Source organism: Myotis myotis, unplaced genomic scaffold (assembly GCF_014108235.1).
Source record: "Myotis myotis isolate mMyoMyo1 unplaced genomic scaffold, mMyoMyo1.p scaffold_m19_p_13, whole genome shotgun sequence".
NCBI classification, from domain to species: domain Eukaryota; kingdom Metazoa; phylum Chordata; class Mammalia; order Chiroptera; family Vespertilionidae; genus Myotis; species Myotis myotis.
This window is the reverse complement of record NW_023416317.1, coordinates 50,090,602-50,115,376: the sequence shown is the minus strand read 5'-3', so window position 1 is coordinate 50,115,376 and position 24,775 is coordinate 50,090,602. Positions and strand designations below refer to the sequence as shown.

At 46.6% G+C, this 24,775-nt stretch overlaps 1 protein-coding gene and 1 non-coding gene across 9 annotated transcripts in view; both read left to right on the top strand.

The window, feature by feature from the left end:
- Positions 1 to 24,543, top strand: part of SNRK (SNF related kinase) — a 42,276-nt gene extending 17,733 nt beyond the window's left edge. For 5 of the 8 annotated variants that reach the window (XM_036333150.1, XM_036333151.1, XM_036333147.1 and 2 more), the window contains 4 exons: positions 13,614 to 13,755; positions 15,542 to 15,754; positions 17,772 to 17,906; positions 20,729 to 24,543. In XM_036333150.1, the coding sequence (XP_036189043.1) occupies positions 13,614 to 13,755; positions 15,542 to 15,754; positions 17,772 to 17,906; positions 20,729 to 21,947 (1,709 nt within the window). In that variant the 3' untranslated portion in view covers positions 21,948 to 24,543. The other 3 variants (XM_036333154.1, XM_036333152.1, XM_036333153.1) reach the window with 3 other exon arrangements.
- Positions 5,766 to 5,873, top strand: LOC118668720. The gene has a single exon (XR_004971727.1). It is a non-coding gene; the product is annotated as a U6 spliceosomal RNA (small nuclear RNA).
- Positions 24,544 to 24,775: the final 232 nt, after the last annotated feature.

Here is a 24,775-nt window from a genome sequence, read left to right as displayed (position 1 = left end):
ACTATCTGGTCCAACCGAAGAAGTAGAGTAGTAAGACGTAAGCTGAGGCATTCTGGACTATTGATTTCTAAGCAGCTTATGGTTTGTATAATAAGTGAGTTTTGGGAAACCTTGACATATTCAAGCCGAGAGTGGTGTTAGACTAGAAGCCACGTTTAATGCACTGAGGCAGTTATTCCTCACTCTGCTCTAGTCCTCGGATAAAATACCTCACACACCCACCCCTTAAGAGTCTTCTAGAGCAGCGGTCGACAACCAGCCGGTGGTCCATGAGGTCCGAAAGGTTGGCAACCGCTGTTCTAGAGGATCTAGAAAATGGGTGGCCCCAGACGACCTGATTGCAGCATTACATGTAGAATCTGTTCAGATATTTAAATGTTTTCCCTGAGAATTTTGTAAAGGATTACTCCTTCCCATACAGATAGAACAACCTGAGCCACGATACCTTTGGGATAGAACTTTGACGTAGGCCTGAAGGATTGGAAATTTCCTCTTTGGTTTATGTAAATCTGCTGAAATAACTGATGTCATGGATTGGTAACTCCTTGCTTCTATTTCAGATTTATTCCAGGAAAGCTGTGCATGCCCTTGCTTTCCCAGTGCTTCCCAAGCTGCACCAAGTCTGTGTGGAGTTTCATTTCCCACCTCAGTAGCCGCCCACTAGAGGCAGATGTCCTAGCAATGGCCCAGTGTTTCCTGACCTGGTTAAAGTTTATATTAGTTACTCTTCCACTGCTGCCCTGGACACATGGGCCTGATGGGTTCCGATTGGGAGACCTTAGGCGGTGGCACAGTTTCAGTTCCGAGCGTGAAGATTGGGATCATATGTTTTGAGGGAAGATTTGTGCCTCTCCTCCGCATAGGGAAGGAAGTTGGTCTGTTAAATTTAACATAGCCCCTTGTTTGTTTCATTTTAAAGTAAACGTAAAGCTTGCATTGTCCCTGCCCAGCGGAAGCTGCATGGCCACCTGGGTCCCGCACAGTCACACACGTGGCATTCAGTTGTCAAGAACTGGGAATGAAAGTCGCTATGCTAGCATCGGTTATGAAAAGCATGTCCATACAAATGTGCCACACACGCTCCAAACCCAGCCACCAAGTGCAGCGTCACTTACGCTGAAAGATGCCTTTTACAAAGTATAACATCGTCGTGAGTCATATAAAGCCACGAGCATAAACAAAAATCCTCTCCTAAGCTTTCTGAAGTTGCACATGCCTGTGAGAAGTGACATTCATTTCTGAAATCAGAGTTCATTGATCTGGCACGAACTCTCTGTAAATAAAAGCACTTTATTTATTCAGTGTTAGTTCTGCATTCACAATGTGCGGGCTTGTAATGTGAATGTTGTATGATTGTATTTGGGAAGCAGGTAGGCAAGCTTCTGTGCCCTGGGTTTTATAATTAAGCTGCTGTTGAATTTAGTGTGAGTAATAAAGATTCTTGAGTATGAAATGTTACGGGTGGAGTAATCTACAGGTACCATAAGGATGGTTATTTCAGGCTAACTCAGTCATTGATTCTTCAGTGATTGGCCTGGAAAAGGTGGTAGAAATGGTTTACGAGGTTTGTTTTTTGTTTTTTAAATATATTTTATTGATTTTTTACAGAGAGGAAGGGAGAGGGATAGAGAGTTAGAAACATCGATGAGAGAGAAACATCGATCAGCTGCCTCCTGCACAGCTCCCATTGGGGATGTGCCCGCAACCGAGGTACATGCCCTTGACCAGAATCGAACCTGGGACCTTTCAGTCTGCAGGCCAACGTTCTATCCACTGAGCCAAACCAGTCAGGGTGATTTATGAGTTTTGATGTTTTCCCTACTGCATGTTTAGTTCTGCTGCTTATTGCTCTCCCTGTTACAAGCCCAGGCCAAATGAAATAGAGGTGGATGCCCCTTTGAAAAGGATAATTTACTCCACTGTACTAGTGGTGTGGTAAGTTCTCAGCTCACCACCCATCGATTTCACTAGGGGAGATGAAAACAAAACACCCCGCCTTGCCTGGGCCCCACCCCTGAAGATTCTGATTCCGATCATCTGGTGTGGCCACACCCAGGGGCTTCCCTGGCTTCCAGCGTGCATCCAGCCTACCTACCGTTGACTTGAACCCTAGATTCCCGTAGTTTTAGTTACTAGTGGAAAAATAGTCCAATATTCTAATTCTACTGTTCTTTAAAGAATAAGTGTTAGGGACGGAAATTTAACATCTAGCTTCAAAAAGTGCACAAGCATGTGTAGTTGTTTTTCATGCCGAAAGAAAGCTGTGCTCATCAGTTCCTTTTCATCTGCCCTTTCATTCAGTCTGTTCACGTCACCCCTCTGTTCAGAACACTTTCAAGACCTCCCATTTCATTCGCAACCAAAACGAGAGGCGCCCCCCACCCCCACCCCCTGCTCGGTGCCCAGCATGGCCCTCAGAGTTGGCTTCCCGGCTCTTCCCTGACTAATCCCTCCCACTGTCTCCCAGCTGCCTGCTCAGCTCCAGCCACTCGGCCTCCTTGCTGTTAGCCACAATCCACACTCAAGCCTGCCTCAGGTCCCTCCACCTCCCCTCCCCTGGCCGAGGGCACTCTTGGCCCCCATACCACTTCCTGGCGGCCTCACCATCTGCTCTGTAGGTGGAGGGCCCCACCACTGCCTTTCTCCTGCCTCACCTGACTCATTCCTCTGGTCTTTTGCTTCCCCTGGTGAAATCGGGGTAACAGTAGTGCCCGTCTTAGGGTTGTTATGGGGTTAGATGAATGCTTAGTGCCTGTGAAGTACTAGCTAATGGCAGAGGCAAGCGCAGCCTCAGTGATCAGCGGTGCTGCTCAGCACCTCCCCTTGGAGGGATCGCAGAATGACACGTTTCCTTGGTCCTGTGGCTGCAGTCCCAGAGCCTGCAAGGATCGCGGCCTTCTTCCTTCCTTCCGAGGTGCTTTCTCCTCCTTGGGAATCTGTCCTCGGGAGAATTTCTGAAATGTTGGCTGCCGTGGGAAACTGGGAGGCAGGGCAGGCCCGAGACCTTTGCTCCTGTGTTTTTCTGCCCCACGGTTGTAGTTGTATTTAACTTTCCGAATGTCAGGTTGTTTATATTTAGGGAGTAGGTTAGCTTCTAACGTAGGCACTTTTCTGAGTGTGTGTTAAATGTTAGATAAAATAAAACAAAAGTCTTGGTATTTATTTGATAACTGATTAGTTTCTTGGAACTTCAGAAGAGCTTTTCAAATCGCCCAAATAGCCACTGTTTTAATACAGGAATCCACGTAGAAACTGAAGCCACATGCTTTCACCTCAGAATGTAGCACAGGAGAAGGAACCCTTAGCCAGGTGAAAACATCGAATCGGCTTGGGTATTTTTTAAAGTTTTTCTTTTTTGTTTCTGAGGGTGTGGGGGGTGGGGGAGTGCTGGGGTCCAACCCCAGCAGGTCCAGGGGTCCCCAAAGGTGTAGACGGAGTCGGTGAAGAAGGAATGACATGGAGACAGCGTTCAGTTGATCAGCAGCCTTGCCAGGATCTCTAGCCAGGATCTCCAGCGAAGTTCTGGTTAGGATCTCCAGCCAGGTTCTGTGTCCATGTTCTCTTGCTAGGTTCTCCAGGTTCTCCAGCCAGGTTCAGTCACCAGGTTCTAGTCAGGTTCTCTTGCCAATTTCTATAGTCAGGTTCAGTCCAGGATCTTTTGCCATGTTCTCTCGCTAGGTTCTGTCTCTAGGTTCTGTTGCCAGTTTCTGTCCAGGATCTTTTGCCATGTTCTCTCCAGCGAAGTTCTTCTGTCTCTAGGTTCTGTGTAGGTTCTGTCTTCTAAGTTCTGTCTTCTAAGTTCTGTGTCTTGCTGTCTTGTTACATCTGTATTTATACCAGTTGATTCAATCCTATCAATCTCTATTACAAAGGTTAGGGCGTTTCTTATCTCCATTCCAGGGGGTAAAGATTATGTAGCTTAAGCATGATTGTTCGTAGTTAAAGTGATTAATTACCCGCCTGGCACTTAGTTAAGAGGTTTTATTCCCTCCCTAACTTCAGGGGAAAATCCCTACCTGGGGAAACAACCTTTCTCAGAGACCTTGGTTAAAACACATAGTGCCGCCGAACCGGTTTGGCTCAGTGGATAGAGCGTCAGCCTGCGGACTCAAGGGTCCCAGGTTCGATTCCGGTCAAGGGCATGTACCTTGGTTGCAGGCACATCCCCAGTGGGGGGCGTGCAGGAGGCAGCTGATCAATGTTTCTCTCTCATCGATGTTTCTAACTCTCTATCCCTCTCCCTTCCTCTCTGTAAAAAATCAATAAAATATATTTAAAAAAAAAAAACACATAGTGCCAAGAAGGTGAGCAAACATATTAAGAACAGTATGCCATATATGCCAGGTCCCTTGAAACAGCAAGCATGGACCGGCTCCCGGCAGGGGAGAAGAAACATAAACCTGTTGAAGAAAGTCTAGTTTATAGAACGGAAAATCAGTAGTTAGAACAAACTTTAACGCAATACATTTGGAATCCTGTTAGACTACACATCGCACCCTAGCCGGTTTGGCTCAGTGGGTGGAGCGTTGGCCTGTGGACTGAAGGGTCGAGGGTTCGATTCCCATCATGTGCACAGACTTCGGTTGCAGGCTTGATCCCTGGTCCTGGTTGGGGATCGCGTGGGAGACAACCAGTTGATGTGTCTTTCCCACATTGATGATCTCTCTCTTCCCCTCCTCCCTCCCTCCCACTCTCTCTAAAAACCAATGGGAAAATATCCTTGGGTGAGGATTAACCACAACAGAAAGAATACACATCGCTGCGCAGACTCAACTCCAAGTGGCCAGGTGGAGTTACTGTCATGTTTTTAAAAATTGCTGCAGAACACGTGTGTGCTTACATGGGGGTCTGTGCTTCCTCACTCTGTGCTCGCTTCAGGAGCCCTGATGGGACCAGGTAGTGACCGTTCCTAGGGAAACCCTGTCTGCTCATGTCAGGAAGTGGCTTCTTGAGAAACAATAACATTATCATGAAGAGTCGCTTCTTGGGTTTAGTTCTTTCAAGGGCGGGGGCTCCTGTCAATCGGATCCTCACAGGTTAAGGATGACTTCGGTGGAGAAGGTGAGGTGGACGGCAGAAGTAGAACAGGTGCCACAGAGCTGAGCCCGCTCAGCAGCAGAGATGCACCAGTGCTCATTACAGCTGGGACTCCCAGGCGTGTCCGTCACTGTTTTTACTTCTCTGATTGCCACCGTTCTATGGAACCCATTTTCTATGTCACTCACTTTGTCTTACCTAATTTATCTTGATTTCTTAGCCTTATAGTGATGTGATGTACAGTCCAAAACAGTGCCGAATTTAATAGTTTACAGTTTTAATTTAAATTTAAGAGTGATTTAAACTTGGAGCCTCAGGAGGACATCAGGACGTATGGTGGTGTCTGCTAAGAAGGAAAACAAGAACGTGGAGCGAGACTCTATAGAAGCGCGGAACCCTGGTGCACGGGACGCCCCAGGCACAGGGTGGGCACACTGGTTGGATAAAAAGAATAGAGGGTTGCGGGTGGCTAAAAAAAGAGGGTGATGAAATGCAGAGGGCACAGGCCCCGATTGCCTCTTCCCTTTGGAATTGGATGGGGGGATGCCAAGTCTTGCACACTCCAGATGGCTCCCTGTCCCTCTTGCTCAATAGTAGGGTCCTTGAGAGGGAACTGTGTGTTTATATCTTATCTGTGCCCCGTCCTCATCACCTGGCAAACAGGACAAGCTCTCAGTGTTTGTGTAACTGAATCAATATTACAGGGATGAACTAAAGAAATGAAAATGGTGCTCGCTTCGGCAGCACATATGCTAAAAATTGGGACGATACAGAGAAGATTAGCATGGCCCCTGCACAAGGATATCACATAAATTGGTGAAGTGTTCCATATTTAGAAAACAAACCAACACAAAGAAGTGAAGATGTACGTCCTTCTAAACTTCTTTAGAGTCTAAGGATGGTCCCCTCCATGCTCCTCTTGGTCTCTGCTCACGTCCTAATGCCTTTCCTTGCCTTCTGTGTGTGCATTTAGGGAGTTCTAGACTCACTGAGTCTGACGAAAGCTGTGATTCCCTCTTTAGAGAGACTCAGGCGTGGTTTCACAGGTATGCTATGGACCACATGAAGCCCTTTCTCACCAGGTGGTTGTTTTTTTTCTTTAATATGTTTTTATTGATTTCAGAGATAGGGAGAGAGCTAGAAACATCAACAATCAGAGTAAACAATTGCCTGTCTCCTGCACGCCCCCTACTGGGGATCAAGCTTGCAACCCGGGCATGTGCCCTGACTGGGAATCGAACCGTGACCTCCTGGTTCATAGGTCGATGCTCAGCCCCTGAGCCACGCCGCTGGGCCTCACCAGGTGTTTTTAAAAGGCCAGATTTTGGAAGGTGCAACGTTGTCACTGCTTCACCCCAGTATTTAGAAATAGCTCGCGGGGTTGTTCTGGCTAGGTGGGAATTCCGAGACAGCCAGAGCGCCCAGACTGACTGTCTGGGAATGGACCCGAGTGGGTCCGGAGCTCTGGCTCAGTGTCCCCTTCCCGTCGAGAACCCTCAGGTTTGTGCTGAAGCGGGAACTAGAACTTGAGGGAGAAGGCCCGCGGCACTGGCTTTCCGAGATAAGACCCCTGCCTAGACACTGTGATGCTGATGCTCCCACGGAAAACTGAGCTGTGTCTGGGATTCTGTGGCTCCACCATCCCCCTTTTCCTTTCATCACATTTTATAAAACTATTCAGGGTTTCTTATGAAACATCAGTGAGTTTAATGTTTGAGTTTTTAAATCCTTGAAGGAAGTTATTTGTGCTAAAAATGACAAAAGAATTCCTGCTGTAGCCACTCATGCTGTGGAGAGAGTGGTCTGTGCATCCGTGCAGGGAGCCTTACGAGGCGGTGGCCCCAGAGCACAGGCTGCGCACACCATCTCGTGAGGAGAGCCGTGTCCGGGCCTTACTGCCTTTTATGTTCCTGTAAAGAGCTTTGTGCTTATTCAGTTAAAGTGTGTACACATCATAATATTCTCTCAAGCGCAGTCAATTTTTAAAATTTTTTACAAGTAGTAAATGAATGCTTTTATAAGATAATTCAAATAATACAGGGGTATTTTGAATGAAAAGTATAAACTCCTTTTTGCTTCTCCGGCCGTCTCCTGCACTGAGAGGTCACTGTTTTTATCAGTCCTCGCAGGCTGTGCAGCGATCCGTGTCCCACTGTTTGCCCAGACCCCCCTCTGACGTTACCAGAGGAGTGGTGGTGTGGCACTTTCCAGAGGAGAGAAGTAAGATGCATAAAAACCAGGCTGGGGATACATACCTAATGAAATGGCCCAAGTAGAATTCGAACCCACGTCTCTGCTGAAAGAAATCAGACCGCGATCTGTCTCAGCCTGGTTTATCTTTCCCTCTTCATCCATCAAGGTCACTTCCCAAGTGGGGCCAAGGTCAGAGCCATGAAGTTCCTTGTGAAAGAGCTGAGTGGCAGTTGTCTCTGCTTCTCTGGTTTGGGTTTGTGAACCTGTGCAGTCCCCCAGTGCGTGATTGATAACCTTTTGACTCCTTGAACTTTTTCCTGTTTTCTTTTACTTGTCAAACAAGTTTGCACAAGGCCTTGAACAGCTAAAACGAAATGCAGTGTCTTCACTGATCGCCCCCACCCCACGTGCACACACTCCACACTTATACTCTCCTTTCTCTCAGCTGCTATTTGAAGGACAGGAACCGTCCGCCTCCACTTCAGCCGCCTTTTGGGGGCTGTGCCCTATTGGGCAGGACTACCTCCTGCAGGGGACACACTGGGCATTTGAGGTGCTCTGAGTGATGGAGGGGAACAGAACACCTGTAACTACAGCTCCTGGTAGTGCTGCTGAGTCGCCAGGTGGCCCAGCTCGTCAGGTCACTCGGGGCCTCTGAGGGTTCTGAGCACAGGCCCTGGCGGGACCTCCCTGACGGGGAAGTCAGAGAACCCGCAGAATGAGAGTCCGGGATGTCTCCAGGAGTTTGATTGGGTGGAGTTGCACTGACCAGGCTAGAGCAACAGGAGACAAACAGGTTGGGTGAGATGATAAGCTAGTTTGGGCAGCATTGATGTTTGATGTGGGAAAGACATTTTTTGAAGTCAATATGGGACGATGGGACGCATCCTTATTTTTATTTTTTAAGGGAAGAAATAATCCCCTTGTTAAGTAATAAAACCTTGCTTCTCACTAGAATGTTGATAAAACCAGGAATAATGGAGGCATCCTAAAACATGGACTTTTCCAAATTCTTCGTTCCTCTTCTGCTTGTGTTCCTACTCTGTTCATTCAGATGATCTACTTTCAGAATGGTCTCTAGTCATGTCCCTTAGAACCAGCCACTGATCTTGTCCAGACAGGATGCTTAGGCACTAAAGCTCTAGGTGATGGTGAATGCAGATGAGTAGTTTTTATTGTGTAGTCAGGAATTCACATCAGCAGACCATAGGCCAGGGGTCCTCAAACTTTTTAAACAGGGGGCCAGTTCACTGTCCCTCAGACCGTTACAGGGCCGGACTATAGTTTAAAAAAAAACTGTGAACAAATTCCTATGCACACTGCACATATCTTATTTTGAAGTAAAAAAATCAAAACGGGAACAAATACAATATTTGTATTTGCATGTGGCCCGTGGGCTGTAGTTTGAGGACCCCTGCCATAGGCCTTAGGTTTGTGAATATTATTCCAGAACCGGGGTTCCTAGGTTTCATCCTCAAACGTCTGCAGCCGTCCTTGCTGTTCTAAGAAAGCATTGCCTTTTATGTTAGCGTCGGGTCATGTGTCCGTTGCTGGTGAGCACAGTTGGAACTGAGAAGTGGTTGCATAAATCCTGCCGGTTGTAAGTGGTGAAAGGTGCCGGTCCCTGCTTCCCTGTCGTGGTTTGAGAACATTCTATTCCCACTGCTTCTGCCATGACTCATGGCTACACTGATAAAAGAGACAGAAATAGAGGTTTCCACCTAGAACTTACTTCTGGCCTTCCGTTTTTATTACTCTCTAATCCCCATTTTTTATTTTTGCTGTCTAGAAAATTCACTTCAGAAATGATGTTTAGAAAATCTCCGTAGTCATGACATTCCCCCCCACCCAATCCCCCGTGGCAATTGCTTGTCCTCAAATTAATCATTAGCTTGTTCCTTTATTTTGTTTTCATTTTGATCTCCTCAGCCTGCTTGCAGCGAGCCCTGTGATAGAAACCCCACCTCTAACGCCAGAAACAGCAGAATTCAGGTGGCAACGGGACCTGCTGAGATTGGGCAGAGGCGACCTCCGTGCTCATGGTTGTGCTCTGAGTTCCAGCTTGAAAGCCAGTTGGGGGACCAGCAACTCCACCCTTTATACTAACACAGACTTTGCTATCTTGCACCCCTTTCTACAGTTCCATGAGTTGGAAGATGTTTTATTTTTGGAAGATTTAAAAAAAAACAAACACAACACCAAAGGGCCTGATCAGTGTGGCTTAGTGGTTGAGCGTCGACCTATGAACCAGGAGGTCACGGTTTGATTCCCTGTTGGGGCACATGACCAGGTTGCAGGCTCGATCCCCAGTGGGGAATGTGCAAGAGGCAGCCAATCAGTGATTCTCACCATTGATGTTTCTATCTCTCGCTCCCTCTCCCTTCCCCTCTGAAATTAAAAAAAAAAAAAAAATATATATATATATATATATATATATATATACACACACACACACACACACACACACACACACAAGGAACTGTATTTATTGATATTTTCTTTTTTCCATTTTTATTAACCAAGAGTCTATAGCTAGGTATGAAATCAAAACATGTGCTTCAAATAGTATCAACATAAAGTTTGATTTTTCAGGTGGTTGATTGGTGTTAGTTAACCTGTGCACCTTTACTCTGAGTAGAGAATTCTTTGAACGTTTTTAAAAATGAAAATAATGTGAAGTCCCTGTTCCATGCTTTCTCTCCCCTCCCCACCCCACCCCCCAATGACAGACTCTGTGGATCCCTGTGCTCCTAGGATCTCAGGCTGAGGCTATGATCTGTACCTTGGGAGTTTGTAGTTTCATTAGCAAACTTTTTTAAATGAAAAAAGATCATTTAAAATACCCACTAAAATGAATTTTTATTAAGAAAAGCACTGCCTCCCTCCCCGTTTGTGGGGGAGTGTGATAGAGAATCTGTCCCGATGCCCTTCTTGATGTCTGGTCCTGGGGACCCAAGCTCCTGGCCATCCCTTTTTTTTAACCTGTGTTCCTAGACCTCCCCTGTTCCTCTCGCCTATCTCCAGGAGTTTTTCTTCTCTCTGCTGGCTTTGTGCCTTCTTGAGCTTACCTGCTTTCTGTTCCTGTTCCCTACTGTCTGTTTCTCACAGTGAATTGGAGCCCTGCCAGGGGTAGGGTACCTCCATGTCCGCTGTGCTGGACCAGGGCCTGCCCCGTTCGAATGGGAGCGGGGCAGCAGCAACCCCCTCTGCCTCCGGGCCCTCCCTACCTCCTGTGCACTGGGCCCTGCCCTGAGGACTTCGCATGGAGTCCATTTCAGTCCTTTTCAGCCCCACAGCAGCTCTAAGAGGAAGTAGATCACTGTTACTGTTCCCATGTTAAAGACCGGGACCTGGTTAAAGTCATACCACTTTGCATTTGTTTAGTGACACTTTTTCCCGTACCTTTGGCCCTTAGGATGAAAAAATAAAATGATTCAAAGGCAAAACAGAGTACAAAGAGAAATAAAAAGCCTGGAGGATAAGTACATGGAATAAATGGCCCCTGAATACTCGTGTTGTCAGTGAGAGGGTCGTTTGCCTTCTTTTATTTTTTAAAAAATATTTTTTTATTGATTTCAGAGGCGAAGAGAGAGAGAGAGAGAGAGATCAGTGATGAGAGATCTCCTACTGGGGATCGGGCCCGAAACCCGGGCATGTGCCCTTGATCAGAATGGAACCCGGGACCCTTCAGGCCGCAGGCCGACGCTCTGTCCACTGAGCCAACCAGCTAGGGCTGGGCCGTTTGCCTTCCAAAACTGCCCTCTTGGTGACGCCGTGTTCCCCAGAGGCGCTGCCCCGGACCATGGGCTGCACTGTGCATGCACTGTATTCCTAAGTTTCCCAAACGTAAGCATTTCCATGTTCAGAAATTGTTTGGGCCCTCACTGGAGACAGTGTGTATATTTATGTTGGTTTTATTTTGTGACTCCTGGTCATGCGTCACTTCCTAATCAGCAGTGCTCGTTTGCTTGGGCAGATGGTCTTGAAGAGAACATTGCCAAACAATTGGACGTGCCTGTTGCTGCTGAGGTTAATATTTAGCAGAAAAGAAAGTTGTGTTTAACCAAATAAGGCTTTGGGCATCATTAGTCGATATTTGGTTTGAAAACATCGGTTTTGTGTCATTGCACTGTCAGATAGCATCTCCAGTTTAGCACAGAGACAAAGTAAAATCCAAACCACTTGATCCACAGTGAAAGTAGGAGGTGGTAGAAGAAACAATGAACCAAATTCATTTTATAGAAATTGTGTTTGTAGGATGTCTTTGGAATGATACGGATATATTGTAACTCAAATAGAATACATATTCACGGCTAGGTTTGGGTATAGTAGTAAGTAGCATTAGACATTATCAATATTAACAACAGAAGAAAATTTTTGTTTTAATCCTAATTTTTATGTTTATGCACATTTTTTTGTAAGCCATTTAAAAATCCTCCTTCTTTGGGGAAGAGATAGTCAAGTGTATATTATAAACAAAAACTTGCTGAAAAATCCCCCCATGCAATGAGCATTGGGGAAAAGGTGGGTTTAGGTGATAGTTGATATTTTATAAAATGAAAGGCATATGCATTAAAGGGACAATAATTGTAATTGCCTTACTCACAGTGGTGGCTTGAGAGTTGGGGCAAGGTGACCAAAAACAGCAGGTTCAATTCTACAAAGAAGGTTAAGTTAAACATCAACCTATATAAATTTCCATTAAAAATCTTCATAAGATACTAATGGGGTGATCAGTTCTTCTCACTGGATGGTTAAAGAGCAGGTGCCACTAGCCACATTACTCGGGATGTTTACTTTGAAGGGGGATGGCCCTCTGGAGTCCAAGGTTATAAAGAGCAGGTGCCACTAGCCACATTACTCGGGATGTTTACTTTGAAGGGGGATGGCCCTCTGGAGTCCAAGGTTAAGGTAAAGAAATGCGGGTTTAGTGAGTAGAATGGTTGCTGAGCCAGTGAACTGTCCTGGGGCAGGGGGACCCATAACTCATGGATCCAACAGGCAGTGCCAGGTGGGCCGCTCAGGGACACTGCAGAGCCACGGGTTTGGACTGAAAGATCCTTAGGTCCCTTTCATTCTCATTTGCATAAATGTTTTCATTTTCGTGGCGTTTTCTACCTACTTCGCCAATTTTCATTGGAGCATCCTTAGGAAAATTTAATGTACGTATTAAAAACCAGTGTGTGTGTGTGTGACTTTTGTGTTTGTGCCTTTATTACCCTCTTTGTTTAGTTTGGACCAAGGAAAATATATTTTATTAACAAGGTTTAATTCTCTTGGAAAATAACTTGGAACCTACATTATTTGGGGCATTTAAGCTGTAATGAGAGCAGTCGTGTGTTAACAGATGTGGTCACAAAGGCCCGGTGGCCTGCTCCTCCGTTCTCCTCCAAGCCTTTGTGGTCCGGAAAGCTTCTTGAATTTCTCTCTTATGTGAATGTTGATATAATCTGTCTATACATTAGTTTTTGGAATGAATTAATTTATATGATACCCTTCCTAAATGGATTTTTTTTTTTCATCTGAAGAAGACCTTTTTCCATCTGATTGACAGCTTTGTTTTTTATTTCATACAAGAAGGGATTATTTTTGATTATCAGCGTTAGTCTATTGCTAGAGTGAGAGGGCCCTCAGATGTGACTGTCCAGCCTTGCATCTGCAGGGTGCCACATGCAGATATTGGACAGGTGGTTGCCCAGCCTCTGTGGGAACATTTGCAGTGACAGGAAGCTGCTACGTTTCCCAGTGCTTTAACGGCTGTATTAAGTAGGTCCTTCCTGCCGTTTTTAAGCCAAAAAGTGTGCTTCTGGTGACTTATATACCTTTAGTCCTAGCTTCGTCCTCTCATTGACAGCCAGGAACATTTCTCTCCTCTCCAAGCTGTAATTTTCTCATCTATAAAATGATCATGAGTTGCAAGATCTGGTTATCTCACCAGGATCGAGGTGAAGAACAACTGAGATAATTGTGACCTTAGGCAAAATCCTGTTTGTGTCTCAGTATTACCCTCTGAGCTTTACCTCTGCTGTGTACTGTGATGGGGAAACAGCCGTGCCTGTCCACCAGTTGGTGGACCTTGATAGACACTTTCCAGTTGATGTTCTTGTCATTAACAAATGAATTAATTCATCTCTTCAGTCAACATTTATTGACCATTCACCGTGTGCCTGGCACTTGCTTGGGCCTTAAGTGAATTAAACAGTGAACAAAACAAATGCCATCTCTATCTTACTGGGGCTTAACCTTTCTTCCCTAGTCTTTATACTTTGAGATATAAGTGCTTTTGACTGTTCAAAATAAAATAATATTGTTAGTCTCCTTTAACGAAGTATCTTTAGTTTTCTGACTAGTACAATATTTAGCAGTATGTCTTTGATTCGTAGATATATGGAGTCTGGGAGTGATCCTTTTCATGTTGGTGTGCGGGCAGCCACCCTTTCAAGAGGCCAATGACAGTGAAACATTGACAATGATCATGGATTGTAAATACACGGTCCCATCCCATGTGTCTAAAGAGTGTAAAGAGTAAGTACAAAAAAGTGTGTGTTTATTTTATTTTTTTGAACTTAATATTTCTGCTCTTGATAAGTGTGTTTTGGGGAGTTAACCCCAGAATATGATTTGAAATTTAATATTAGATACAGAGTGTATTACTGTATTGCTTAAATATGCCAGTTTTCAAGAAGCTCATTACGTGCTGTTTCAGTCTCCAGGAGAGGGGGTTACTTTACTTGAAATGAGACATTCCCATGAGAATTACTCTTCTCTGTTTGCATCAGCAATGAGGACGACCACCTGGAATTATTTTAAGTTCCAGGGAAGAGTTAGGGCATTTCTGAAATAGACAATCAACACGCCATTTTAGGATTTACATAGTGTGTCTCATCATTTTATTCCCATCCCCCTCCCCCCAGTTAACTAAAGAGCTCTGTTTTGGTTCATGTGACTATGGGCAGCCAACCAAAAATACACTCAAGTTGATTGTTTTGGATTTAAAGTACCATACAGCACTCGGATATGTGTAGTAAGAAATATAGTGGAATAAAGGAACTGTTGGAAGTTCAGGATTTCATTGATGTTGTGGGTGATGCTTTGAAATGAGCTTGGCTGAGAGTATAGCTACCACTCAGAGGATTTTGCTATCGTAACATAGATTCAGCTGGTAACTATGTGTGTTGCCAGATGGGAAGTAGACTTCTGGGGGTTCTCTTTGTGATATAGAAATGTCTAATCACTATGCTGTACCCCTGAAACTAATGTCACTATGCTGTACCCCTGAAACTAATATTGAATGTCAACTATAACTCGGGGGGGGGGGGGCGGTGGAAATAGAAGGAAATCTGAGTTTGAAGAATCCTTCCTCCAGGCGGAGCCCCATCTTAGGCCATGTGGTGGATCATTAAGAACTTAGGTGTTCAAACTCTCTGGATTCAAATACTAACTTCTCACTTTACTAATGATGTGAGAATAATAGAACCCACCTTTTGGGTTATTGTGAAAATGAAATAAATTAATGTCTATAAAAGTTCTTGGCTCAGCCCTCAGCACATAGGAAGCACCTGATATGAATGTTGATGATGGCGATGTTTATGCCTTTACTATGATTCTTCTCTGCCCCAGGAAGCAGGATATATGTTGTGTGCATGTTAAATGTTTGTAATTCAAGAAGTATCTCCACAGCCTCTACTCAAAAACTTATTTTTATATTGAAATATGTTAACAAGAATGTTTAAAATGTGTCTGTAATAAAATGAACACCTCTGTACCTGTTATCCAGCTTAAGAAATGGAAAGGTTCTAATAACTTAGAAGCCTCTGTGTCTCCCTCCAAGAGGAATTATCTTTAATAATCATAGGACCACTCAGTTTTCTACTTTCTCCTGTGTCAGTTTTGCTAAGTTGTGTTTTTCAGGAAACTCATTCATTTTTTTTTTTAATGGAAAAGCAAGCAAGAATTTATTGACCATAGCAAAAATATTATGGGGCCCTTAGAGGTTAGGGAATACGAGCCTTGGGGGAAGGAGAGGGAGAAGGGAATGGCAAGGGCGTGCTCCCTGGAGGGATAGTGCCAGGAACTGGTTCATTTTATCTACATTTTCAGATTTGTTAGTCTCAAATATTCATAATATCCTCTGATTACATTTTTAAAGTCTATAGATTAGTGGGGGTGTTGCCCTTTTTCATTCTAATATTGCCACCTGTTGCCTTCTCTTATTTTTTGTCTTGTGCAATCTTGCCTGCGGTTTATTATCTTATTAGTCTTTTTCAAAGAACTACCTTTGTTTGAACAATGGACTTACTTCCCTTTCCAGCCTGATCACCCGGATGCTACAGAGAGATCCCAAGAGGAGGGCCTCTTTAGAAGAGATTGAAAACCATCCTTGGCTTCAGGGTGTGGACCCTTCGCCAGCCACCAAGTATAACATCCCCCTGGTGTCCTACAAGAACCTCTCGGAGGAGGAGCACAACAGCATCATTCAGCGCATGGTGCTCGGGGACATAGCGGATCGAGATGCCATTGTCGAGTATGTTACCACGCACCTGTAGGGGCCATGGGTTTGGATGCTTGGAACGGGCTCTCTCTGTATTGCCAGGGCCTGTGGCACTGTGTGATGGCTGGAGACCCAGCTGACAGGGTCATGCCATTTATCCCTGGAGTTCCCTGCCCTGGTCCTGGCTCTTAGGTTTTGTTGTATTTTGCTTATTTTTGTACTAGTGACCAAGGGGTGTCTCATTGAGCGCTGTGGCCTTTCTCCCTTCCTCCTGGGGTACAGCCTGCTTTGTGTCCCAGTATATGCCTTGCCCATAGCAGTATTCTCTTCATTCCCATGTCCCTCACTGGTTCCCACAGTGAGCAGGGAGAATGGGGCAGCATCTCAAGTCCCCTAAGTCAGGGGTTGGCATGTGGGGGGCCAGTCATGCATTTATGTAAGTAGAGTGTTAGTGAACCACGGCCGTGCCCATTCATTTATGTTTTGTCCACGGTGCATGTGCTACAGCAGCGTATCTGAGAGACTACATGACCCTCAACATCTGAAATACTTGCTCTCGGGTCCTGAAGAGCCCCTGCTGCCGCCACCTGGAACCCACAAGTTATTAACTAAGTCCTTGAACAGCACAGAGAGACTTCAGAACCTCAGGGGCTTAGAAATCACCTAACTTTTACAAATAACCTGAGCAGTTTAGAATCGAGGATAATATAAAGATGTGCTTTGCTTTAGCATTGGTTCATTTCTATAGGAGGTCCTAGCTTTAGAATATGAAACACTTCCACAAAGGAAAAGTCAAACGTTATTTAACCCATTGGAACAGCTGGTACAATGGAAAGAGCTGGCTTGCCAAGGACACACACTTTAGTAGTGCATAGAAAATGACTGTTCGTTTTTGAGTAGATAGAAGGCTGTTTTTATCTCCTGAATTGTCTTAATGTTCTTAGCTTAAATAAATAAATAGCTGCCGTGGTGTCACAGAGCTATTTAACTCACGTAAATTCAGTTACAAACCCAGAAGGAGCGCTCATCAAATGGTTCAGGAGGTTCCATGTGCCCGTCCACCAGTGAGCGTGCGCCGGAGGGAAGCGGGGATCTGGACGCCTGAGCCGCCCTTCCAGGCGGTCTCGGTCTTCCTGCGTCCACAGCGTGAGCAGCGTGAGCCCTCCTCTGTGGGTGACCCTGCATCAGCGACTCGAATGTGTTGGCTCTCGTGGGCTCTTACTTTGGAGTCTGTCCTCAGCCAGCCCGCCCGCCCCTGTTAAGCTGTGGCCCAGGTACACGTGGTGAAAAGTGATCCCCATGTTGCTTCTTTCCTAGTGTTCATTATGTATTTTCACTAACGACAGAAAGTTCCCAAAAAGCCTGGCTGCATAGTTCTGGGCCTGGTGGGCCCCTGTCACCTGCTCCTGCTGTTGCCTGGAAGGCCAGCTGCAGGGGAGCAGGCAGGGCCGCCTCGGAAGGCCAAACACCCCCAGCAGCTCCCAGCCCCGGTGGCTGCACTCGGTTCTCAGAGCATCAGTTTTGAAATGGATGAGTGAAATCATTGACAAAGAAGATGCTAATGACAGGCTCTCGGTTACATCAATGATAATGCATTAATATGTAAAATTCCAATAAATGCCAGGAGAGTGTAAGAGTAAAAACTGATTTTTGTGATTGGTAGTAGTGTTTCATACACATTCATAGAACCCACTTCACACTTCTGATGGCAGCAAGTAAGCCAGCGCAACGAAAACAAACACTTCGACAGAGTAAAGTTTGGATAATGTGTACATTCTTGAAGCCTCATTTCCTTTTATGCACCTAAACCTGACATCTAGCCCACATGCCATCAGCATTTTGGATTTTTCTTACTAACTGAATATTTTTATGCAGTTTTTTTAGAGTTTCAAAAGTAATCTAAATACTAGGTTTTTTTCTTATTTGTGATCTTTCTTAATTTTAAAGACTCTGAGCATTGGATCCATTTGCTTGGACTGCACTTTAAAAGCATCAGTTCTGCTTGTAAAAATCTGCTACTGAGGTCTCTGCACTCTCCCTGTTTCTCCAGAGCCCTGGAGACCAACAGGTACAACCACATCACGGCCACGTACTTCCTGCTCGCCGAACGGATCCTGCGGGAGAAGCAGGAGAAAGAAATCCAAACCAGGTCCGCCAGCCCCAGCAACATCAAGGCCCAGTTTAGGTGAGAAAAAATCTTCACTGATTTTAGTAAGTTAACGTTTTGAAATAGTGAACGTTGTTTGTTTGCTTGCTTAATGCTTCCTAACTCTGGGGCAAGATTGTGAACAGCAATGGGGGCTCTCCACACGAGTGGGGACTGGGACCCTGCGTCACCAAGGATGCCGTGGGCTCCTGGGCTCGGGGCTGGGGCTGCTGGCCTGGCCGGGAACAGGTTTGGAGACGGTCTCAAGCCAGCGTGTCTGTAGTTTATTTTCATTAAACTCTTCGAGGTCTGACATGTATTAATAAGTTCATTTCTTTATTCTTTTATTCCAGGAACAAGGCCAGTTTTCCCTCAGTTATTTGAAATAACTTTTAAAAATAACAGGGCATTTCTGGGCCGGGATGTTGTCTCAGGATTTCAGGGATTTGACAGTCAGATTAGCCAGTTGATTTATTGGCTGATGACCTGGGGAGGTCACTTAACCTATGACTCAGCTGCTGAGTCGGCCTGTGAAGGGGGAGGAAGCACACTGCCTGCCTCCTGGGGTGCGGTGAGGGCCAGATGAGTGAGGGCCTGTGGGGTACGTCCGGCCCGGCTCCCTGTTGCTGCCTCTGGTAGGACTATCACCACCCTGTCTCTCTTTTCCTCCCTCCTTCCTGAACTCTCCATCCTCCCCCCCAGTTTCCTGTTCTCCTGCCATGCTAGCTTTCCGCTTAAAACCAGAGCATAGGAAGGGTTACCTTTGACACCATCATTAGGAAATTTATTAGAATTCATATCCAGATAAAGTAATCCCTGGATCTGTAGTGATTCAAAAAACAAAGGACGCTCCCAATTCTGAATAATTCTCTACTCGTACACCCAACAATGAATGATTATATGTGTGTGAATATATACTTATTTAAAAAGAGGAGGAAAACCATTGGGGTTAAATTCCCTGCAGTCACTTGCCATGCTAGGTTGTTGCTTGGGCTGGAGTGACAGGAGAGAGAGAAGAAAGCAGTCCTGGTGGCCGAAGAAGAAAAGAGTGAGAAGTCTGAGCTGGAAGCTGAGTGTAGGAACTCCGCGTCCTGCACACATTCTTCTGTAATGGAAACTAGGCACGCTGTCAGGTGTCGGCCTGGAAGAGGCCTGGGCCAGGGAGCCAGGGGACTCGGGGCATGAGACAGAGCAGGAGAGTGACACGGAGAGGGTGGGCCAGCCTCGTCCTGCTGAGCCCTCTGGTGGGAAAGCACAGCCTCCGAGTAGCTGGGCCACCAAGTCGGGAGCCACCCAGTCCTTTTGGAGAAGGGATATTTGGATTCGAGCTGTTGTCTGTTCAGTGAGACAGAACAGAGCTCAATCTAAAAGTGATCAAACAGTAACTGAGTAAAATTGGTTTTACTTCTGGAAATGGCAAAGCCAATAGCAGCTATAAAGAAGTATCAGAGCCTCCCACAGTTTTCCTTTACCTCCTGGGGATTCTGGAGTGGAGACGCCCTGCAGGCCTGTCTTCCTCCTGTGTCTGCTTCCTTGCCTTCTCTTTACGTCACTGTGACTTCAATGTCCAAACCCTGGGCCTGACTTGGCTCTGTGGCTGAGGATGCCTTATGGTCAGCCTGACCACTACAGCTGTAGCCTTCACCCATCCTGTTTCCGGCGGTGGGGAGGGGAGGAGAGAAGAGCCTTTATCAGGCTGTGCCCCGCCCCATCCTTCTCGAATGGACTGGCTGCTGCTCTGGCGAGTCAGTACCCGCCATGGGCTCCCCCATGGTCGTGGGGTGATGTTCTGGTAGCTGCTCGGCCTGAAAGCACACTGTGTGCGGCTCTGCTCTGGGACCCCGAGGTTCGCCGGGAGTGGGCGCAGTGGTGTTGGTGGAGGACAGACGATTTTTCCAGAGACACTGCTTGACCTCAAACACATGGAACACTCAGCTTCCATAAACTACCACGCAGTGACGGTAGCAAATGGCCCTCCACCCTCGAGGGAACGTGATCGGCTCTGAGTTGGGGGCAGGGTGTCGGCTGTAAATGCCAGGAGTTTTACCAGCTATAGATTTAATTAGGTGTTATTTCTAGGATAACATAACTGGTGTGAAATGAAGATGCCGTCGTGTGGAAGTGGCTGTTGTAAACGTGTCTGGCATCTGCTGGTCCCTGGGCAGGGAGGACAGCTGAGAATTCCAAGATGTTTATTCAAAACAAGCCAGAGACCTCATTTTCCAAAGTCTTTCTCTTTAGCTACCAATCGGGTTCTCGTTGAGTGACCCCAGATGGGGGATAAAATCAGAGTTTACGTCATAGTGGACTTTGCTATCCAGTACTCTTCCTGATCATTGAAAATGCAAGTATTTCTATTTTGCTGGTTGCATTTTTTTAATTGGTGAGGAGATGATATATGCCAGCATTCACCAACTCTTCTCTCCAACATTCTCATGTTAAATCCATTCAGCTATTTCCATTTATTTTTGTAAATACCAGACTTTTACAAAAAGGAGGACTGGAAATTTCAGGTGAATCTTCTTAGCAACACACCATCACAGGCTGTGATCTCAGACCCAGAGGGACAGAGTATGTGGTGTTCAGATTCTGCTTTAGTGGTGACTCCCGTGTGCTTTTAAAAAATGCTTTTCTTGGGGCATACACTGTTGTAGAGGAGAGGCGCCCCTGGAAAGCCGGGGGGCTGGGACAACGTGCCCTTCAGGTGTCCTTTCTGACCGTCACGGGGTGGAATGAGCTTGCATGGCTGCCGTTTCTTTTCTTGTAAGTGTGCAGGTTTTGTCCCGGTAAGTTGTGTCTAATGTCCTTCAGCAGAGTCTGCATATGATGACATGGCGTGTCCTTTCCCATCTGTTCCGCAGGCAGTCGTGGCCCACCAAAATCGACGTGCCCCAGGACCTGGAGGACGACCTCACCGCCACTCCCCTGTCCCACGCGACCGTCCCTCCGGCTCCTGCGCGGGCTGCCGACAATGTCCTCAATGGCCACCGGAGCAAAGGCCTGTGTGACACGGCCAAGAAAGACGACCTCCCCGAGTTGGCTGGGCCGGCATTGTCCGCGGTGCCGCCGGCGAGCTTGAAGCCCGCGGCCAGTGGGCGGAAGTGTCTGTTCCGGGTGGAGGAAGACGAGGAGGAGGATGAGGAGGACAAGAAACCCATGTCCCTCTCCACGCAAGTGGTCCTGCGCCGGAAGCCCTCGGTGACCAACCGGCTGACCTCGAGGAAGAGCGCCCCGGTGCTGAACCAGATCTTCGAGGAGGGGGAGTCCGACGACGAGTTCGACATGGATGAGAACCTGCCTCCCAAGCTGAGCAGGTTAAAGATGAACATCGCCTCCCCGGGGACGGTGCACAAACGCTACCACCGGAGGAAAAGCCAGGGCCGCGGCTCCAGCTGCAGCAGCTCGGAGACCAGCGACGACGACTCGGAGAGCCGCCGGCGGCTCGATAAAGACAGCGGCTTCACCTACTCCTGGCACCGCCGGGACAGCAGCGAGGGGCCGCCGGGCAGCGAGGGCGACGGCGGGGGCCAGAGCAAGCCCAGCAACAGCAGCGGCGGGGCGGACAAGGCCAGCCCCAGCGAGAACAACGCGGGCGGGGGCAGCCCCTCGGGCGGCTCAGGGGGCACCCCAGGGGGCACCTCGGGCAGCACCCGCCGCTGCGCCGGCCCCGCCAACTCCACGCAGCTGGCCTCGCGCGGCGCCGGGGAGCTGGTGCAGAGCCTCAAACTCATGGGCCTCTGCCTGGGCTCGCAGCTCCGCGGGGGCACCAAGTACATTCTTGACCCGCAGCACGGCCTGTCCTTCTCCAGTGTCAAGGTGCAGGAGAAGTCCACGTGGAAGATGTGCATCAGCTCCGCGGGCAGCCTGGGCCAGGCCCCCGTGGTGGGCAGCCTCAAGTTCTTCTCCGACCACGTGGCGGACAGCACCACTGAGCTAGAACGGATACAGAGCAGGAACCTGAAAAACAACGTGCTCCAGCTACCTCTGTGCGAAAAGACCATCTCTGTGAACATCCAGCGGAACCCCAAGGAGGGGCTGCTGTGCGCCTCCAGCCAGGCCACCTGCTGCCACGTCATCTGACAGTGGCCGCCCGGCCACTCGCACGCTTCCTGCTCAGAGCAGTGAAGACCGGCTCCCTTCACTGTTTGCTCTCGGTTTTACCCTCTCCGCGGGCAGTTATTTATTACGCTTCCCTTCGTTCGCCTGGCGCTGTGACAATGCATGGTCCTTGTGCATGCTGCTGCTAGACACTGCTTTTCTGTTCCAGCCGAAAAGTCAATCTCGTGTGTCACTTTTACATTCAGAATTTTAGTGTGGATGATCAGGATTAAATTAAAATGTATATTTGGAACCTAATATAAATGGAGCACTTAGAAATGTGATGTTCCGCACTTAACCTAGACAGAGAAAACATGCTTGTATTTCCTTGTTGAAAATCTAAATTCCTGTCCTGACCTGTTACACGGAGACTCCGTGCTCTGGGGCACACTCTGGTGTCCGATACAGAACCAAAGCAATAACGGTGAGATGCCGACAGGCCTGGAGCCCGCGGACGTGCCCGCCAGCTTTCCGAGGCTGTGCGGGACAGAGTACAGCCAACGTCTGCACTAGAACCTTAAACCGAGATTTCAACATACCCACACCTGTTTGTCTTAAGCTGTAGTGTGAACAAAGTTTGGGCTCTTAAAAATTAACTGAAAAAGATTTTCTTGTTTTGTAATAGGTGAGATAAAGTACTTAGATTTATAAGGCAGCTTCCCCTGTTGTGGTAAATGACAAGCAGACAATCTTATTTTATAATGTGTGAACTGATGATGTCTTAACTCTACTTATAGGGTGTGTCTGTGTAACAGAACAAAATGACGCTCGTGTAAACTCCTTCCCGCAGGGCACAGCCCAGGGTTTCCTTCAGAACCATGTAGATAGAAGGAACTGCAGGGCTTAACGTGGAGGCAAAGTGCACTCAGAGGTGGGCAGAGTCAAAACCCGGTCATTGAAAAAAACATATATAAACACATATATGTATATACATGGATTGATTTTTACGAGTTTGGTAATTAGGTTGTCTCTTTTGTTACTTCCATTTTATATCCTTTAGCTCAATTAGCTATGACAATTGGCTAATCAAAAAATACACATAGAAGGGTAGAATCCACACAATCAACACATAGAAGGGTAGAATCCACACAATCAACAAACAAAACCTGCTTCAGTTTTGTTTTTTTGCTGGAAATATTTTTCACTTTGCCTTCCTGCCAAAACAATAATCAAGAACTCTTGCTTTAAACTATTCCTGTACAGAGACTCCTTTTGACCAGATAATCATCTTTCAAGACAAATTTTATCTGTAGGCACAGTGTATTGCACATTGCTGATTGCGGAAGGGGCCAGATGCTGTGCCCCGAGGGGTCTTAGATGCTTAGCCGCATTGGTGATAGGATGCGGCTGGGCCCGGGCCTTCCCACGCTCATCAGCCTCCAGTGAGGTGTCTGGTCCACACAGTGGCGGAGCCCCAGGGGACGGCATGCCATTGGGCAAGGCCTCCAAGTGTACACTGACCTTGCTACGTTAGTACCCATCTGTTTTACTCAGAGCTCTGAATTTTATTGTATACTTACTAGATTAAGTAAAGATGATACTTCAAATACTTTTACTTTCTAGACCTAGGCTAGATGTGTTTTAAGCTATAGCTCTATTTCAGTGTGATATTTATAATTGAAAGCTATGAGAATAGGTGTGTGGGTGAAGCCATAGAACACATTTGCTTGAAATTCTTGAGCAGGGATCTTATAAAGGGCCAGAAATAAGATGTGTGGTTCACATAGACAGTGAGCGTAACATCTGTATTAAACATAGGAGAGAAGTTTATAAAGGGCATTGGCAATAAACTCTTTGTTGCAGCTGTTTTCCAAGCAATGTAAATACTTTTTCCTGTGATTATGTATAGCCTTGGAATGGCACATTTGAACCCGTATGTGTTCGGTTTTTGTTGTGTTTTTTATATTCAGATGTATATATGGTGCTCACTCTAGGATCAGCAGTGTTGACCATTTATGCTGCATAGCTGTATTATAGCCTTATTAGTTGTGTGTGGTTGGTTGGCCCTCTGGGTAGACAGATGTTAGTCTGAGTGGTGTCTTACTCCTTTGTTCCTAAGTGAATGACTGTGCATGTGTTGTATGTCATAGTATGTTGTCCCATAAAAGAGAGGGAGCGAATAACCATTACATTAAGATAATATTGGACCAAACTACTTACTTGCTCTAAACAGTTTCCTGTACCCCTTAACTTGTCTTCAGAAGTTGCATAGAGTTACAGTAGTGTGTAAATTAAATATTGTGGACAATTAGTCTTGTATTTTTCTGTATGTGTGTGTATATATATACATATGTGTGTATATATATATATATATAAAATATGTACTTCTGACAATTCTATCTGTATTTAAAGATGTGACAATCTTGACACCGACTTTAAGAGTAGCCGTGAGACTGAATCAAATTAAAGGTATTTCTACCACGTAAGCGCTGATGTGTGTGAAGCGTATACAGAATGATCAACTGATTGGTCATTTGCGTCCACTGCGGGTTGATTTTCCTCGTCGTGTGAACATGGACAGGTCTGTGACAAGTGGGAGAAAACCCAAACAATAAAGTGGCATATTGGTGTTCAGCAATAGAACAGTGTTCCATTCCATTTCTTCTGTGTCCCGCCCCTCGAGGGGGTGGCATCTCGCTGTGGCAGGTGCTCAGGAGCGGGGGTGGGAGGAGCCAAGGCGCCCCTCACTGCTCCCGCCCCGTGGTCCTATTGACTGGACTGTGGAGACCTCCGGGACGATGCCGTCCCTCTCCACCCCCACCCTGGCCTCACGCTGGGAAAAAGGTGCTCCCTGCAGTTTGGCCATTGAT